General features: G+C 55.8%; 1 protein-coding gene across 4 annotated transcripts in view; it reads left to right on the top strand.

Moving 5' to 3' along the window:
- The window catches only part of SRC (SRC proto-oncogene, non-receptor tyrosine kinase), a 50,638-nt gene that overhangs the window by 23,431 nt on the left and 8,872 nt on the right, over positions 1–18,335 (top strand). Inside the window, exons 3-10 of one of the 4 annotated variants that reach the window (XM_044263059.1) lie at positions 282–430; positions 6,348–6,515; positions 7,375–7,632; positions 9,198–9,297; positions 10,276–10,293; positions 15,760–15,792; positions 16,645–16,743; positions 16,917–17,020. In XM_044263059.1, coding sequence (XP_044118994.1) covers positions 7,383–7,632; positions 9,198–9,297; positions 10,276–10,293; positions 15,760–15,792; positions 16,645–16,743; positions 16,917–17,020 — 604 coding nt within the window. In that variant the 5' untranslated portion in view covers positions 282–430; positions 6,348–6,515; positions 7,375–7,382. The remainder of the gene's footprint in view (positions 1–281; positions 431–6,347; positions 6,516–7,374; positions 7,633–9,197; positions 9,298–10,275; positions 10,294–15,759; positions 15,793–16,644; positions 16,744–16,916; positions 17,021–18,335) is intronic. The other 3 variants (XM_044263058.1, XM_044263060.1, XM_044263061.1) reach the window with 3 other exon arrangements.

The raw sequence follows: 18,335 nt of genomic DNA, 5'->3' as shown, positions 1-18,335 counted from the left end.
CTGATGCGCGGGCTTGATTTCATGATCCTGAGATCATGACCTGAGCTAAAATCAAGACTACCTTGCTTTTATTTTCTGATTGCTGTTGGTGTATATATCATTGTTGATTTTGGGGTGTTAACTTTTAATTTCCTTCCACTTTACTTAATTTGCTCTTTGCTTCATAGTTTTGCAGCGGATTCTCTTAGATTTCCCAGGTCTGCGCTGATAACATCTGCAAATGATGATCCTTGTCTTCTCTTTTCTAATTTCATTTTATTACTTCCATTTCTTATTCTTAGCTCACTGGATTGGCAAGGATCTCAGAGCAAGGTTAACTAGTGGGCATGCTCGTCTTTCTTGGACTTTTTCCCTGTGAAGTGGCTATTCTAGGCCTGGGCTCCTAATGAACCCCAACAGATAGTCCCTCCACGGCTGTGCACTGAGCTTGGTACGTAGTAGGAATCTGGGAAGCCTTTGCCTCATTGTAAGAGTGATTACAAAAGATCAAGGATCTGGGGTGCCTGGGTGGCTCAGTCAGTTGAGCGTCTGACTCTTAATTTTGGTCTAGGTCCTGATCTCAGGTTTGTAAGATTGAGCTGCATCTGGGGCTCTGTGCTCAGGGTGGAGTCTGCTTGTCCCTCTCCCTCTGCTCCTCCCCTCGCTCAAGTGCACGTTCTCTCTCTAAAATAAATATGTAAATAAAACCTTTAAAAAAAAAAGAGCAAGGATCTAAAAAAGGTCTTGCACAGTAATGATGATGGTAGCTAATATTTATGGAGCACTTCCTATCTGCTAGGCCCTCTATAAGTATTATCTCTATATTTTCTTTTTTTTAAAGATTTTTAAAATTTACTTGACAGAGAAAGAGATCGAGATCACAAGTAGGCAGAGAGGCAGGCAGAGAGAGTGGGGGAAGCAGGCTCCCTGCTGGGCAGAGAGCCTGTTGCGGGGCTCGATCCAAGGACCCTGGGATCATGACCTGAGCTGAAGGCAGAGGCTTTAACCCACTGAGCCACCCAGGTGCCCCACCTCTTCTTACAATAAGACTAGTTATGTGGGAACAATTACACTGATTCCCATTTTTGAGAAGGGGTAGACTGAGGCCCCTTGGGGCTGCCTGGCTAGAAATTGGCAAGCTGGACTTGAACCTGGCATTCTAGCTCTAAGCCTGGAGTTTTGTGATGCTTCTGTTTTCCTGGAAGGTCCAGAGTTATGGTCAGTGATGTCAGAAGTTGGCCTCTGAGCCCTGAGTTGCTTCTGTGTAGGGGAGGTGGAGCTGGTGGAGTCGTGGGTGCACCTGGCAGTGGGGGCTGTCTGCATGGTGGGGGGTGTCCCCCAGAGGTGCCTTCTGATGCCACTCTCCTAGACCTCGAGCGTCCCAGCCCTGGTACACTCACTTGCTGTGTGGCCTCAGGAAATGTTTGCCTTCTTTGAACCGTGGTTCCATCTGTTAAGTGGGCACAGTTACAGTCCCTACTTCCTTGTGCTGTCAGGACACTCACGTAAAGTTCTCAGCTCTATGCTTGGCATTCAAGGCCTTGACACCTAACGCCTATCTCCTCTTATTCCCTGCCTGGTTACTAATGACAGCAAACACCACTGTGAGCTGTTTCTTGAGCACTTGTTCTGTGCCTGGCACATGGCCTCTCTCGTTTGAGTCTCTGATGTTAGGTGTACTATCATCCCCATTGTAAAGATAAGGAAGCTGAGACGCAAAGTGACTTGCCCAAGATTTCGCTAGTAAGCAGTGGAGGCAGGATTTGAACCCAGGCTTGACTGGATTCCTCACTCTCAAGTCCTAATCCCCTGGCCTCCCTCTGCCCTTAGAAGAAGTGGAGGTGATGCTTTTCAGAGTAGGGGCTGACGGGGCGGGTGTGCTGGGAGCGAACAGCAGTTTATCGCCTACACTCTTCTGGATGTTGTGAGGGTCTGTGTGCCTGGGGAGGGGGCATGGGCAGGTCAGGAGGTAAGGGAGAGTGTGGTGCCCCCCAGCGGAGGGGCCATGGGAGAGCACAACAGCACCAACTGTGCAGGGCCTGGTGGACGCCGGAGAGCAGTTTGGGCCTCGTCCAGAGGGGAGTCATGGGAAGCTCTTCAGTGTGTGTGTGTGTGTGTGTGTGTGTGTGTGTATGTGTGTGTGTGTCTGATTAAAAAGCAATTCTTTTTTTTTTTTAATTTTTTTTTTTTTTATTTATTTGACAGACAGAGATTACAAGTAGGTAGAGAGGCAGGCAGAGAGAGAGAGAGGAGGAAGCAGGCTCCCTGTTGAGCAGAGAGCTCGATGCGGGGCTCGATCCCAGGACCCTGGGATCATGACCTGAGCCGAAGGCAGAGGCTTTAACCCACTGAGCCACCCAGGCGCCCAAAAAGCAATTCTTGACAATGTCAATTCTAAATGTCACATGATATGATATAAAGTAAAAAAGGCATTTTCCTCTCCCTGTCCCACACCTTTTGGATGAAATACTGTGAAGCATTTGGAATCCTTCCAGAACTTTCTCTGCACCTCGGACAGTAGATGCACATGCTCTCGCAAACACACATACACACGCACGTGCCAGCTTTCTTTCTAGAACCACAGTAACTCCACGCCAGCACGGAACCAAGCCCATGGTAAACACCAGCTCGTTTAGTCCTCTGACCGACACCGGGACATAGGGATTGTTGTTGTCCCCCTTTTCCAGTTGAGGAAACAAGTCCCGAGAGGCCCAGAGGACATTCAGCACTGGCCAGTTTCTCTCTCTGGCGGCGCTGTGCTCTGGCTCCGGCTGGTTAGCTGTGTGACTGTCCCTGCGGTACACAGGCTGTCATTTGTTCACCCAGCCCCCCTCTCACGAGCACATAGGTCATTTCCGGTTTTCCATGGAGCGTGCCAAGCAGAGGAGGCCCTTGTTGTCCACGTGGTTTACAGAGATGCCCCTGGCTGCAGGAAGGTGGGTGCACCTGCTGGCCGGACTCCAGTGTCCAGGCCCTGGAAGACAGGTGCCCCGCCCAGGGGACCAATGTGGGACTGGGGGAGGGAGATGTTTGAGGAAGACTTGGGGACTTGGGAGAACCAGCACGGAGATGGTGACACGGGCCGTGGGGCTAGAGCTACAGCCTTATGGGGAGACGCCAAGTTAGTTGGGGACCCCTGAAGCGTGAAGGGCTGGGGTGGTGAGTGGGAAGTGCTGCTGGCCGGCTGGGGACTGCGGTCGGGAGCCTGAGGTTAGGAGTGGCTCCCCGGAGGAAAGGGGCCTCCTTCCTCTGGGAACCTCAGGCACCCCAGCGTGGAGGCCTCACCACTTCCCCTGGACCCCCCAAGGGTCTATCTGTACCTCAGAGTGTGCAAGTGGCGGAAGAGATGTGGGGATTGGTTCTTCTCCAATAGGCAAGTCATGGTGACTTGGAGTTTGGGCCCCAGAACCAAAAGGCCAGGAGACAGGGTCCTGCCTTAAGAAAGGAGCCTGGGGGCGTCTGGGTGGCTCAAAGGGTTAAAGCCTCTGCCTTTGGCTTGAGTCGTGATCCCAGGGTCCTGGGATCAGCCCCGCATCGCATTGGGCTCTCTGCTCAGCGGGGAGCCTGCTTCCCTTCCTCTCTCTCTGCCTGCCTCTCTGCCTGCTTGTGGTCTCTGTCTGCCAAATAAATAAATAAATAAAATCTTTTAAGAAAAAAAAGAAAGGAGCCTGGGGTCTGGGAAGGTGGTCTCTCCCGAGGTCACACAGCACAGCAGCAGCCCTGCAGGGACTAGACGCCACCTGAAATATGCCTGTCCTTCCTTGAGGACACTCTGCTTTGTCAAAGCTGGAAACTTCTGGCTTTTTCCAGGAGAACAGGCTGGACTGTTCTCCCATGCTCCATCCGCCAACGGCATCTGGCTAGTTTCACATGAGAGATGTCCTGAGGGCGAGGTAGGCCCACAAGTCCCCCCAGCAGACCCCATGAGCAGCCCCTGATTCCTGCCTGCCCAGTGTGTTTCCCTGTCCCCTCTCACCCTCGAGGGATGACCTCGCACAAGTTCTTCAACCTCCCTGTGCCTTAGTCTGCTCATGGGTAAAACAAGAACGCTGCTAGTATCTACCTTCTAGATTATCATGAGAATTGGACGAATGAGGCTTTGTAGACTGCTTGGAGCAAGGCCTCGCCCAGATCCAGGCCCTGGAGTGTTTGAATATCCAGGAGTGATCCTTGGTGTCCACAGTGTGGCGTGATAGGAACAAAGCAGGAGGCAAATCGTATCTGTGCTCATTTCGTCTTTTGTCTGGTCTGCAGATATTTCCAGAACAATTAGTAGATGCCAGGTCCATCCTGGACCCTGGGGAGGTGGAGGTGGGTATGACCCAGGCCTGCCTCCAGGGAGCATGGGCAAGGGCACTAGATGGAGCCCTGTTTTGTTTACCATCATACGATCCCCTGATGCCCGGCTGCTTGTCTTCCGGAGCAGGGCCAGCAAGTGCCGCTCTGTCCTGAGTGTGTTCCGTATGCCTTCCTCGCTGGTTCTCCCAGCAGCCCTGTGGCATGCGCACTGCTGTTCTCCCCAACTGACAGAGGAGGAAACTGATGCACAGGGTCCCGTGCTGGGGTGGCAGGGCCAGGATTCAAACACTCTGGTACTGTAGCTCTTAACCACCACATGCCTGCCTCTCCACAAACACGTGTTACTTAGATAATCAGATTGAACCACAAAGACCAAAAACAAACAGAACAGAAACCCCACAAACTGAAAAGCATTGCAACCGGAGACCAGGCCACCTTTCCTGGGTCTTAAAAGCTCTCTCATACTTTTTCTGAGTGCCCTACTGGGAGTGGTATTGGTAATGTAAGAGTTTGGGACCAAGAGCTGTCTTTTTTCCCTCGACCCCTCCCAAGAGGGAACATGCATTTTCTAGGTGCTGGGTGGGGGCGGTTCTCAAGGTCCAGGCCTGGCTCTCCCTCTTTTGCCACAGCACACCAACCAATGATTCTGTCTCCTTTCCTTGATTACCTCCAGTGACAGGGGGCTTAATCTTCATCATTTACTTCATTCTAAAGAAAGTTCAGGCTCATAGAGAGTTCTATCACTTAAAAACTTTTAAAAATTATAACTAAAAAATATACTCTTTATTTCCTCTGAAAGTCCCACAAACAAGTGTTCTGCTAGCGCATGTGTCCTTGGACACAAGGCCTGGCCAGTTCACCTTTGTGTCCCTCTGTTAACTGGCATATCACCTGCTGCACAGTCAGGGCTGTGAATGCTGTACCAGGGAGCCATTGGGTAGGGGATGCCGTGGTTGGGGCCCAGCTTTCATCAAGCCTGGGGCTGCGGGAAACTGGGTCGGTAGGACCCACGGGACATGGGCTATATGAGTGCTCATGTGACCCCTGTGGATTGGGTTGCCATAGAAATTGGTCTTTGTCCCCAGGCCTGTTTGCCAGTCCCTCAGGAGGCCCTGGTGATCCCTGGGGCCGTTGAGCAGGTCTCCTCCCGGCCTCTCCAGCCCCACATTCTCAGAGTTGGATGGTCCCCGGGGAGCAGGCTGGCTGTGCCCACATTGTGCAGCCTGGAAGCCCGAGGCCTGGGGGGTGCAGGAACTGGCTAAGCTTCCCGTAGGGAGGAGATCTTGCAGACCTGGGCTCTGTGCTCAGGGCCAGTGATCTTGCCTAAGGCCTCAACCAGTCAAGAGCACTTTCCTGGGGTATTTGGGTGACTCAGTGGGTTAAATCCTATGCCCTTGACTCAGGTCATGATCCCAGGGTCCTGGGATTGAGCTCTGCTCAGCAGGGAGCCTGCTTCCCTTCCTCTGTCTCTGCCTGCCTTTCTGCCTAACTCTCTGCCTACTTGTGATCTCTGTCTGTCAAATAAATAAATAAAATCTTAAAAAAAAAAAAAAAAAGAGTACTTTTCCCCACCCACGGTTTCCCAGAGGAAATTCTGGACTCATTCCAGGGCCTCCAGCATTTCTTGGAGAATATTCCAAACCCACCTTGCCGGTATGTCCAGAACTACACAGTAGCAGTCATAGCTGATGTGGTAGGGTGACTTGCCTCAATCACTTATGAGGCACCCAGATGACCCTATCATTTCCAGATGAAGAAATAGGGCACAGAGAGGTTAAGTCATTTGCCTGAGGTCACACAGCCAATTAGGGGTAAAGGTGGGATCTGAGTTTGGGGAGTCTGGCCCCAGAGCCCACCCTTAACCACTGTGTCATTCCCTCCCTTTCTCATCTTCATAACAGGCTTTGGGAGGGTTGAAGGAAGAGAAGGTCTGAGAAGTTCTTAGCATTGGAACTTTTGGAGTCAGAGCCTGATAAAGTGTGATCCAGGAGTCAGAGCCATGGAGATTTCTCTTTCTAATCATATCCGCAGAACAGCCCTGAGAAGTCTGCTTTATCCTTGTTTTGCAGATGAAGACGTTGAGGCCCAAAGAGGGGAAGTGAGTTGCTTAGGGTCACATAACGGGGAGAAGTGGAGCAGGGCCTCTAGTCCAAGACCCCTGACTCCACACCTGGTGTTCTTGCTGAGCCCTCAGGCTGCTTCCCAGATCCTCTGGGACAGCCGCTGCCTTCCACCAGGTGAGGTGATGATGCATCAGAGCTGCAAGATGAGGGAGGAGGGAGGGGCGGTCTTGATGGTTGGGAAGACCCTGGCCAGGCTCACTGGGAATTGGGGCCAACCAGGATCTATGGATTGGGAGGTAGGAGGCAAAAGGGGGTGGCACGGCGGTGGGCACCACTGAAGAGTTTTCAGTTTGCTTTTTTCTGAGCCACGTGTTACCAAGGAGAGGTACAAAAGTCAGGGGGACTTAGGCCAGAAAGGATTTGGGGAACACTTCCCAAGGAGGTGACTTTTGAGCTGAGAACTGAAGGAGGCAATGAGTTATTCTGGTGAACTGGTCAGGGAACAGCATTCAGGCAGAGGGAATAGCATGTGCAAAGGCCCCATGGCTGGGGTGAGCCCCCAGATATCTCTCCTTCTTCCAGCTTCCGGCTGTATCCCTGCCTTGGTTGCAGTTTTTAGCACCTTTCACCCTGGCGTGAAACCATTTCAGTCAGTCGTGTGTTTGCTCGGCAAACCCTCAGTGAACCCTCTCCCATGTGTTGTGTGCATGGGAGATAGACATGACTCAGATACTATCCTGGCCCATGACGGACAGAAACTGACTCAGGGGGAGGTGGGGGAGATTAGGGCTTCTGATTATGAGTCATTTCTGCTGTGCTTGGCCCTGTACCAAGGAAGCCATTTATGGGTTCCATCTCTATCCCCACTTTACAGATTAAGAAACTGAGGCTCTGAAAGTCTAACTTACCCAAAGAAGCCAGTACCCTTCTTTGGGCCTCAGTGTCCTCATCTGTAGAATGGGTAGGGGAGTGGAGACTGTCTAAAGGGCCCAGGCCCAGCGTTCTTCACCCCAACATGCTTTCTCCTCTCCAGCCAGGACCATGGGCAGCAACAAGAGCAAGCCCAAGGATGCCAGCCAACGGCGCCGCAGCCTGGAGCCCGCTGAGAACACCCACGGTGGCGGCGGGGGCGCCTTCCCCACCTCACAGACACCCAGCAAGCCAGCCTCCGCTGATGGACACCGAGGCCCCAGTACAGCCTTCCCCTCCGCAGCTGCTGAGCCCAAGCTGTTTGGGGGCTTCAACTCCTCAGACACAGTCACCTCCCCGCAGAGGGCGGGGCCGCTGGCTGGTCAGTGGACCTTGGGAGTGTGGGCGCCTGTGGGCGGGGCCTCTCCGGGCTGCTGCTTCTCTCGCTGAAGGGGAAGAGTCTGTGGGTTTCTTGGGTTTGGGAACTGTTGGGGGTTTCCTGGAGGTTGTGGGTGGGGAAGGGCTTTAGAAACTGGAAAGTGTGGTGCACATCCATTGCCTTTGAGGGCGAATCTGGAGAAGAGTATAAAGGGGTCTAGAGATATGGGACTTTAGTGGGGGAACTGAGGCCCAGAGGTTCAGGGGGCTGTTTGCCCAGGGCAGCGTGGGGACTGGGCCTGAGGCTTTGCTTTTTGCTTTTGTCAGCCCAGAGATGGGTCAGGTGAGGAGGCCTTGGGTGGCAGAGGGGCCAGGGAAGACTAGGTAGGAGTTCTCTGGTCCCTGGTGGGGGTGGCGGGGGCGGCCCAACTCAGTGATGCGCCTCTGCGCCCTCTGCTGGCGATTCAGGGGTATGGCAGCCTCAGGCAAGGGATGCTTAAACATGACGATGCGGTCCCAGAGATGGACAAAGAGCCACACACAGTCAGCAACTCCTAAGATTCCTATGCAGACACTTAAACAAGCTGGGCTGGAGACACCATCAGAAATACTCACAGACACACCGTGTATCTAGAGACCTACTTCGGGACACTCGGTGGGGCACAGACACACAACTATGCAGACATAAGCAAATAGAAACACACATGCACAATAACCCCATACTCCCAGATCAAGACACACACCGGGTGCAGACACAGGCTCAGCTAGCCACACCGTCCCTGACACCTAGAAGTTCCCAATGAATACACTTGCAGTGAGAACACACACGTGCACAGACACAGGGTCACTCACGGATGCCTTAGACACAGACACATCCCCGAGTGAGACAGACAGACCACAAGCACACCCATTCCTTCGTGGTGCCCCTTCTGCATGCTGGGGACATGGCAGTATGCAGATCATGGGGGAGAAAAACAGAGCAAGGCTTGGAAAATGAGTAGGGTGTTAGAAGGTGGGGCTGCTGGGAAGGAGCCAAAAGGGCAGGGAGGGGTTTGGGGGGAGATGTGTGGGGTGAAGGTTGTGGCTAAAATGGGGGACAGAGACGGGCTCTTGGAAGGGATAGTACCTGGAGCCAAGATCCCCCCAGATACATTGAGACACCCAGTCACACGGAGAAACAGAATAACCCAGCCAGGGGAAGACTCCTTTATTCACTGGTTCATTCATCCACCCATGGTTGCTTCTTGAGCACCTACTATGTGCCAGGCTCTGGGAACAACACAAAAGGGGCCTGTGATTGGGGGCTGCGGAGACCACGAGGAAGCTGGGCACTTCCCTGAAGCCTCAGGATCAACCTAGAGCCCACTGGGGACATTCACGTGTGAAGAGATGCACACGCATCCTGTGTGCCCCCACGGGGGTGCCCAGACACATGCGCACAGGCAGACACGCTGCAGGCCCAACCCCTGGAAGGGTGACTGTGCCTCTGGGCTGCGCTGTGGTGGTTGTGGGAGATTCTCCTGTCCAGCCCTCTCAGGCCATTCTGACACATCCCATCTGTCTCTGCAGGTGGAGTGACCACCTTTGTGGCCCTCTATGACTATGAGTCTCGGACAGAGACCGACTTGTCCTTCAAGAAAGGGGAGCGGCTCCAGATTGTCAACAACACGTAAGTGACCCCCTTCCCTGCCTTCCCTTGGGACTCTATCCCCTGGACCTAGTCTTGGGCCGGAGCCACTTCTGAGCATCCCAGAGCCAGGGGCAGCGTGATGGGCAGTGGGCCTGGCTAGTGTCAGGGCTGGCCGAGGTCCAGGGAACCATCCTGGGCTGATGGGAGATGAGACAGTTAGTGATGGTCAGGGCTCCCAGGGCAAGGGATCCAGGCTCAGTAACTCAATACAGCACAGCGTCCCAGACTCAAAGAGGGGCATACAGTCAGGGCAGGACGGGGCCCAGGACCCAGGACTGCAGAAAACAGAGCCTCAACCTGGAGGCTGTGCCCTCAGTGGTGCCCTCTTTAGGGACCTGGGGTTGGAGGGCCTGGACAGGCTGGTTGAGCAGGAGTCTCTAGCTGTAGGGGGTGAGGCCCAGATTGGGAGGGGGCAAGGCCTGCAACTGGGCGCTCAGCGTGAGGGGGTTATAACGGGGCATCGGGATGAGACGGTGGGATGGAGTGTGGACGTCCGGTTCACCTCCAGAGACTCCAGCCTTGGGGTGGGACATCCTAGGGCCAGGCCGGCTCTGGGGCCCCTGTGGGCAGGGGAGCAGAGGCAGTGGTGAGGGAACTCGTGAGGCATGGGTAGGGCTCTAGCCACAGGGTGGGGGTCAGTCCTCTCCCCTTTCCTCTCTCCTTTCCCTGTCAGGAGCGTACGGGGGTTGGGGTGCAATGCCTGTCTTGCGGGGGTACAGGCTCTGGGCCATGTGTCCAGTGGGGAGGGGTGGGGAGCAGCACAGTGAGACAGGGTCGCTCCTGCAGGCACTGCCAGTTTAGGGGGCAGAGCTCAGCACCTGCTGCATTCCTGCCCTTGGCAGGACCTTGTGTACCCCCACATCCCATTGGACTCCCCCCAATTCCTGGCTCCTGCTTGCTCCCTCCAGCCCCCTCTCAGCTTCTCCCTCTCTCTGCTTCTCTCTCGCTGGCCCTTAGGAGGAAGGTGGATGTCAGGTGTGTACACATTTCGTAGGCGGCGGGCTGGGGTCGGGGGGCTTCGCTGGTCGGGGGGGCTGGTGCTGCTGTCTGCATGTGTCTCCACTGCATGTCCCTGCCTGCGGATCCTGGCTGCCCGGGCTGCCCCCCTCCAGCTTCCCCAGCTGAGGCCCTCCCCCAAGCCAGTGCGACCAGATCCTGACCTTGACCCTGGGCTGAGGCTGGGGAGGGTCTTGCCATCCCCGGGTCACTCACTGCATCATGCCTCCTCCCCATCCACCTTCCTGCTAGCCTGCCCACTCTCCATCCTGCTGAGTCAGCCTGCGCTGAGGGCCAGCTGCATGCAGGGTCCGGTGCTGGCCCGGTGAGGTCTGCGGGGAGAAGGGACCTTCCCAGAGCCAGCCTTGCTCGGGGAGGTTGGTGCCCAGCTCCAGTCCAGACCCAGTGACAGGCAGAGGGCAGGGCCAGGGTCTGCTCAGGCATATGGTCCCTGCTATGTGCACCCCACTGTAGCGGGGACTGCAGGGACTAGAAGGTTCAAGCAAGTCCTCGAAGGAAAGACAGTGATGGTCTGTGGCTGGTAGAAGTGGTGGAATGCAGTCCCTCTCAGAAGGGCAGCTTGTGGGAGGGTGTGGGGCTGGGAGGGGTTGGGTACCCTTAGGCGTGTGGAAAGGCTAGAAGGTGCTAGGGATAGCGTAGACTTGGTCCTTTAGCATCCTCAGAGGCCTGGCTAACAAGGCTGGACATCAGCAGCTCCGAGTGTGTCTCGCTTATTCATGCCTCCCGACTCTTGTGCATGCTGTTCCCTCTGCCTGAAACACCTTTCTCCCGTCTCTGCCTGGCAAACTCCTATTCATCCTTCAAGATCCAGCTCCGGACGGCCTTCTCTGTGAGGCAAAAGGGAAAAGAGGTGCCAGGTGCTGTGCCAGGCGTTTCTACCCATGTCCTTGTATTTACTCCTCGATGCAATCCTGCCAGGGCTCTGGTGACGGGGGAGGGGTTGTCTCCATTTTGCAAGTGAGGAAACTGAGGCTCAGAGATGTGAAGGCCCTTGACCAAGGTCACACAGCTAGCAGGTGGCAAAGCCGGGATGGGAACTTGGGTAGCAGCTCTCTCCCCATCTTTCCGCCCCTTGTGTGTCAGATTCCTGGTGCTCCTTGGTGCCCTGGCAGTTCCAGCAGTTTGCATCGGCCTCCCCAAGACTGGGAGCTCCTGGGGGGCTGCTCTCGGGTCTGCCACCTTCGTGGGTTCCCAGATCACCTGTTGCTCAGCACCATGGGGGCTGCCTCCCTGGACTTGTCGAGCAAGATGATGACTAGGATTCATCCCCCGTTTCCTGTGCCCCGTGTGCCAGCCTGGTGTCGTGGGGACCCCACAGCCCCAGGAGCTGGAAACTCTGATTTGCTTTCTTTTGTGCAGGAGGAAACTGAGGCCCTGGGAGGTGAAGGTGACTTGTTCAAGGTCGCACAGCTGGTGATGGCAGAGCTGGGAGGGGCGGGCAGGTCCTCCTACCCACGGCCCTTGAAGGAGAGGCTCCTTAGCAGCCCAAGGACCCTGGGGGGGGAGGAAAGGGCCCTGCAGGGGTGTCTGCTTCCGGGGAATCTCTCCCCGCAGTGATGGGAAGGGCACTTCAGGCTGGGGCCACAGCTTGAGCAACCAGGGTGTGGTGGGGGGGGAAGGCTCTGGAAGCTTTGGTTCTGCCTCTTTCACCTAGAGCCAGAGGGCTGTCCTCTCCTGTCCTTTGGCCCTTTCCCTCCCTTCTTCCTGCTTTCCAAGTAGGGCTGAGGGTGTTGGGCCAGGCCTGGGGCCACAAGTGGTTGAATCCTGTCCGTGGGAAGTCCTTGCATAGCAGTGAGGCACCGTGACTGGAGAGGGGGACCGGTGCTCAGCCACCCCTTTGCCTGAGAAGTCAAGCGGTTGTGGGGTTGGGACAACAGAGGAAGGGGAGGGATGGGGAGCCTTTAGTGACAGATGAGTCACCCAGATTTGAGGTGTTCAGGCCTCATAGCCACCCAGGCACTACGCTGCATGTCCTTCGCCCATTGTTGCCCAGCGCCCATGATTTATTCCCACTCCCGTCACCAGCGCCGCCCGGCCCGGTCTGAGTGAGGGACTTCCTGAGGCTGGCCAGTGGCTAGACTGGCTGTCGGGGACAGGAGAGCTTAAGGACTAGTCTGCCTGTCATTAGGGTTTGGCCAAGGCTTACTGGGCCTGGGTCCTCACAGTAGCCAGCCTAGGGACCCTGCTCCTTGGATCTTAATGCCTAATGGCCCTGGGTCGCAGAATCCCACGTGCTATGTGGCCTGGATCGGAGGAAACCCATAGGGGTCTGACGTCTGACTGTACCAGACCCCCGCACTGGTGTCTGAGTCTCTAGGAGCCGGGGCCCTTCAGGTTCTGACTCTGGGTTGTTCCCTAAACTGCCGTTTCCTCCGACCCAGACTCCAGCAACTTCTTTGGGGGAGCCATCCAGCAGGCACTGATGTTTCCCCCCTTGATCTGGGCACTCCAGTTCCACTTCCCACCCTGGGGCAGGGGATACGTTTTCATCCTCCCCACACAGCCTCCCCTGGCCTCAGCCTGCCGCCGCCCCGCTGACCGTGGGCCCGGGCTTCAGGGAACCCTGACTTGCCCACAGTCCCCAAAGTGCTTGTCTGACCAGTCCCAACAACCCAAGGGAGTTAAATATAAGTGTCCAAACCAGAGTAACTTCCCAGGTTCTGAAGCTGCCATACCCCCGATCCACACGCCAGCCTGGCTGGCTGAAGGATTAGGGTCTGAAAAGAAGATCCTGAGGCTCAGAGAGGTGAGGTCGGTTGTCTGAGGTCACACAGCTAGTGAACAGCAGCTGGGAGCTAAAACTGTAGCTGGAGGGCCCCGATCCAGTGCTTTTCTGCCAGCCACCTGTGGCAGGAAATGTGTTTTATTTCCTTCCTTCCTTCCTTCCCTTCTTCCAGTCTGTCTGATAAGGACCAGGACCCCGGGGAAGGCACTGCCTGTAGTAAGTCTGCTCAGCCTGATAGATTACTTCCAGCTGTGGGCTCAGGTTGGTGTCCCTGCGGGACTGGCCCCATTTGGGAAGCTGTGGGGCCCTTCATGTGGGACCCAAGGCGGGCTTGAGCCTCCCAGACCACTGACATAGGAAGATGTGTCTGCACAGCTCCATTTCACAGGGAAGCCTAGATGACGGCCACACTAATGATCCTCGTTGACCCGAAGCCCAGCTCGAGGCTGATGGATTTATACGCTTTGTCTGCAAGGGAGATTCTGCGGCTATTATTCTCTCTTTATAGACGAGGACATTAAGACCCAGAGAAGGTAGGGTCCTTGGCCAAAGTCACACAGCAAATCCTTAGTGGAGACGGGGACTGAGCGGGATTTTTTTTTTTTTTTTAATTAGTTAGTTAAATTTGCTGCTTCGGTTTTTAAAAACATTTGGGAGAGTGGGGAGGGGTGCCACAGAGACACGGATTTCACTGTTTTTCTTTTTAAAGCCAAATCAAGATACTCTCGGCTCATGTACGTTGAGCCCTCCCTGTGTGCCAGACCCTGTGCTGGTATTTTATATCCTTGGAGGGAGGCATTGAGTATCTCCATCCTATAGGTGAGGAAATGGAGGCACGGCCAAGGTCACGTAGCCTGCAGGGGGTGAACAGGATGGTGCCCAGCATGGTCTGACTCCTGGAGCTCAAGCTCTTAGACGCCTCTCACGCTGGGACCAGGTCAGAGTTAGACCTTGGGTCCATTGTGAGATGGTGCTGCACCTCACCCTGCCTTGTGAACTAAATAAAACCCCAAGCCTGGACTTGAAACCCCAAACTCACGTGGGCTGATGTCAGCTGGAGGATCTGCTGGCTGAGGTTGAAGTCTGGGTAATGCCAGCAGGACTGACCCTGCCTGCCTCGCCTCTTGATTATGCTTGGCTGGCCTCTGTGCCCCTTGTTCCTTGTCGGCCTGCCACTCCGAGGGCATGGATGGAGGCTCCCTAGAGGCTGGCCAGTTTGCAGACTCTGGCTTAGTCAATCTGTCTCGTTTGGTAGCCTCTGACCTAGACCTTGGCCCAGTTTCCTGCCCCAGCCCTGCTGCCTCCTCCTCTTCTAGCTTCCCCTGGGTCTCCTGAGGGTCTCTGAGCTTCTGAGTGGCCTGGGGAAGCTGCAGGTGTCCCGGGAGGCCTGCTGTGTGTCTGGCTGTGGGCACTCAGGGACCTGGTTCTCACCCTTGCCCTGCCACTGATTTGCTGTGTGGCTTTCGGCAAATCCCTGCCCCTCTCTATGCTTTATTTTCTCATTGGTGAGATGAAGGCTTTGACTGGAAGATCTCAGCTATTCCCTGCGACTTGAGTTCTTGCTTTGTAGCTTTGGGCAAGTCTTTGCCCAACTCTGTGCCCCAGTTTCCCCACAAAGAAAGTATTAGGTTACTCCAGCCTGGGTGCTGGGTGGCTTTGGGCTGGTCCCTTGACATCTCTGAGACAGTTTCCTCATCTGGGGGCTAAAGCCTGCCTTCCTCACAGGGTGGCCTTGAGAATCACATGGGGCAGACAGATGTGGACACCCCTGGGTGTTTGTACAGCAGGGAGATGGCTGGTTGTCCTGGGCTTCCAATGCCACCTCTCTCCAGAGCCTCCCCTCTCCAGCAGAGACCACCATGTGAGCTCGTGGCCCTGTCTGAGCGTGCGTGCAGCAATTACACGGCTGAGTGTTCCTCATGGCCCTGGTCACACTCCCTTTGCTGTCTGGAAGGCACCCTCAACCCTCTGCTTCAGCCTCGAGCCATCCCCACTGAGCCCCCAGGTCTGGGTGCTCACCTGTACTCTGACAGGTCTTTGGAGAGCTCTCCTAGCCTGCTTTCTCCTTGCCTCGACTTCTCAATCTTCATAATGGGCTGAAGACTATGACAGAGGCAGCTCAGAAGAACCAGGAGCCAGGGATCCGGGTTCGAGTCCAGACTGTGCAACTGTGGGCAAGGACCTCTTCCTCTGGGCCTTGGCAGTGAGGAAGGGAGAGCATATCCCATTGGCTATGTGTCTTCTCAGGGTCATGGTCATGGTGAGGTCCAATGGCAGCCTTGGAGCGAGAAGCTCCTCAGGCTCTCAGGTCCCACCATACCCTTTAGGGGAAGTTTCCTTCTGACCTGGGAGTCAGGATCCTGGGCCTGGCTGTGTGACCTTGAGCAGAGGCCTTTGCTTCTCTGGCCTGTCTTCCCATCTGCACGGTGGGAATGGAAGGGGGCTGAGCCCTATTCCCCACTGGCAGCCTTTCCCATTGGCCTCCCCTCACTCACTCCCTCTGGACCCGTCCCTGTTCCCTTTGGTTGCTTTTGGATGTGAGGCCTCTGTGGCTGCCCCGCCTTGTCCCCAGTCTGCTCTCCTGCTCTCTTCCTTACTCTTTCTGCCTCTCTCTCTCACCACCCCCATCTCTGCCTCTTCTTTTCTATTGGGCTCTCGCTTTCTCCTCTCTCCTCTGTGTCTCTGGACCCCCGCTCCAGCCAGACCTGGTTCACATTCAGATGGCTGCAAAGGTACTTTGCCCCCTCCCCACTCCCACCCAGGCCCAGGGGACCCGACCATGTGGGGAGCTCCTCTGCCCCTGTCCCCATCTCCTCCTTGTGGGACAATTAGTGTAGAAGTGCCCTGGGCATTGGGGCTCTGCCACCTCAGCCCCTCTGACATGACTCTGTGTGACTCTGGGCAAGCCCCAGCCCCCTTTGGCCTCAGTTTCCCCTGTAGACAGGTAGGCTGCAGGGGGAGGCCTGTAGCTTTCAGCCGAGGAGCCCCTTAGGGATGGCCAGCGGTTTGTGACAAAAGGCAAGCATTGTTCTAGTTGACAGGGTTAGCGCCTGGATTGTCACCAGTCCCCCAAAGGGCCATCCCCTACCTCCACCCAGGTCTCATCTGCTTCCAAATCTCAGGGCTTGGGGAGTCTTTGAAGATCTGACTTGATATCTGTCTTAGGCAGGAATCATCTCTCCTGTTACAACTTGCTTGCTTCCCAGAGACAGGGAGCTCCCTCCCTCATTCCCGAGATAGCTCCTGGCATCTGGAGACGGCTTGTTCTAGCTGAAGGGAAGCAAATTACTTCCCATCCCAGGACTCTGCCCCTGTGAATTTAGGTCTCAGGCTGACCTTGGTCAGTCCTGCTATAGTCCTGGACAAAGTCCGTCTGAGTCAGCTTGGGCCAAGAGGCATCTGGGCTGGGGAGAGAAAGAATCCCAGGCTTGGCCTGGCAGCACGAGAGCTCAAGCTGGCCCTGCAGCTCCCAGTGCCTCACTTGGCCTTGGGGACCCCCAGCACAGCACCTGTGAAGACTGTAGCATTGCGGCCCCCCACTGATGGCTCCTTCTCCTCTGCTCCTTCTCTTTCCCCCTCCTTAGAGAGGGAGACTGGTGGCTGGCCCACTCGCTCAGCACGGGACAGACGGGTTACATCCCCAGCAACTATGTGGCGCCCTCCGACTCTATCCAGGCTGAAGAGTGAGTATGCAACCTGGACTCCTGCCCGCCCCCCACCTGTTGGTTGGGAGCTTCTCTCCTGGGCTGCAGTGGGTGGTCTGGTTGCCTTGGGCCCCAGTCACATCCTAGAGAAAGGCGCAGTTGGGCTATGGAAGCCAAAGTCACCAACGCCACCTTCCTTCCTCCTGCCCCAGGTGGTACTTTGGCAAGATCACCAGACGGGAGTCAGAGCGGTTACTGCTCAATGCGGAGAACCCAAGAGGGACCTTCCTGGTGCGAGAAAGTGAGACCACGAAAGGTAGGAACGCTCCTGCTGGCCACTGGGAATGGAGTCTTTTGTGGGTTTTTTGAGCTGGGTATTGTGGAGTGAATAGGAGGTTGGTACCTGGAGTGGAGTAGGAAGAGCCCTCCAGGAGGAGAAAGTGGCAGGAGAGGCAGGGAGCTACAGCTGAGGAGCACTGAGCTAGCTGGGGGTGGCCAGAGATGCGGCAAACGATGATACTTAGCCTCTGTGGCCTCAGTTTCCTCAGATGACGTATGGGTGCAGTTTGTCGGGGGGCCTGAGGGTCCTGCAGCAGAAGACTTGTTCCCTGGGTGGGTGCTGATGAAGTAGGCCCCCCTTAGTCTTCTCCAGAGGCTTCTAGAGCTGGACTAGGTGCTAGGAGCCGGCTTTGCCCTTCCGCGGCAGTCCGGGTCCCTGTTCCCCTTCTGTCCCTCCCCCAGCCAGAGAACACAGGTCACCCTCTTTCTCTTTAGCCCCTTGGCCAATGGGTTGCTGGTGACCCAGCTGCGTGGAAACAAAGCTGGGCCACGTCGTGTGGGCTTAGGGTTCAGCGGGAGACGGGAAGCAGGGCCTCCTGCTACGTATGTGCACATGTGAGCAGCTGTGTGGCCGTGCAGGCCATGTGTGAGTCCAGGCGTGTGTGTGCACATGGAGGGGGATTTGTCTGGGTGTTGTTGTGTGGGAATGGATTGTTGTGGGTTTGCCTTTGTGCCTGGGGGCCTGGGGAGTGTGTCCCTGCATGAGTGTGGGGCCGCTGGGTGTGGGCATACCTGTGTGTGTGCACCGACACACGTGGGCAGGACCTGTCTTTCAGCTCAGGCCACGGGCATCCATGTGTACATGGCCTGGGCCATCTGTTAGTTATGGTTGCCCGATGCAGGCTCTGGAGACCTGGTTGCTGTCCTGTGTGCCTGACTTGCTGGGTGACCTGAAGCAAGCTGCTTTCCCTCTCTGGTCTCATTTTCCCCTTCTTTATACTGGAGATGGTAAGCTGCACCTGTGCATTACCCAGAGCGCCATGGGCTGTGGGGAGCTGTACCCCACCTTCTGGAATGGGCTTTTTCTGGCTGTTGAAGCCTCAATCCCAGGGCTCTCTTGGACTCTGGTTAACAGAGGCTCCTAGCCAGACCTGCTAGGCAGGAGGAAAATTTCCCAGCCAAAAGCTTTTCCAGGCTCAAGAGAGGCAGGGAGGGGGTCACCAGGGATGGCCCCTCTTAGCCTTGGTGACATGTAGGCTACACCTAGTGTGTGGCTTCCTGCCCCTGCCACAGCCTCAGCCAACCACCTGCTCCTACCTGAGCCTGGGGTCCAGGAAGGTGGGCCCAGAGTT

Source organism: Neovison vison, chromosome 8 (genome assembly GCF_020171115.1).
Source record: "Neovison vison isolate M4711 chromosome 8, ASM_NN_V1, whole genome shotgun sequence".
NCBI lineage: Eukaryota > Metazoa > Chordata > Mammalia > Carnivora > Mustelidae > Neogale > Neogale vison.
Note: the sequence above shows the minus strand (reverse complement) of the source record. Positions and strands in the feature narration are given on the sequence as shown.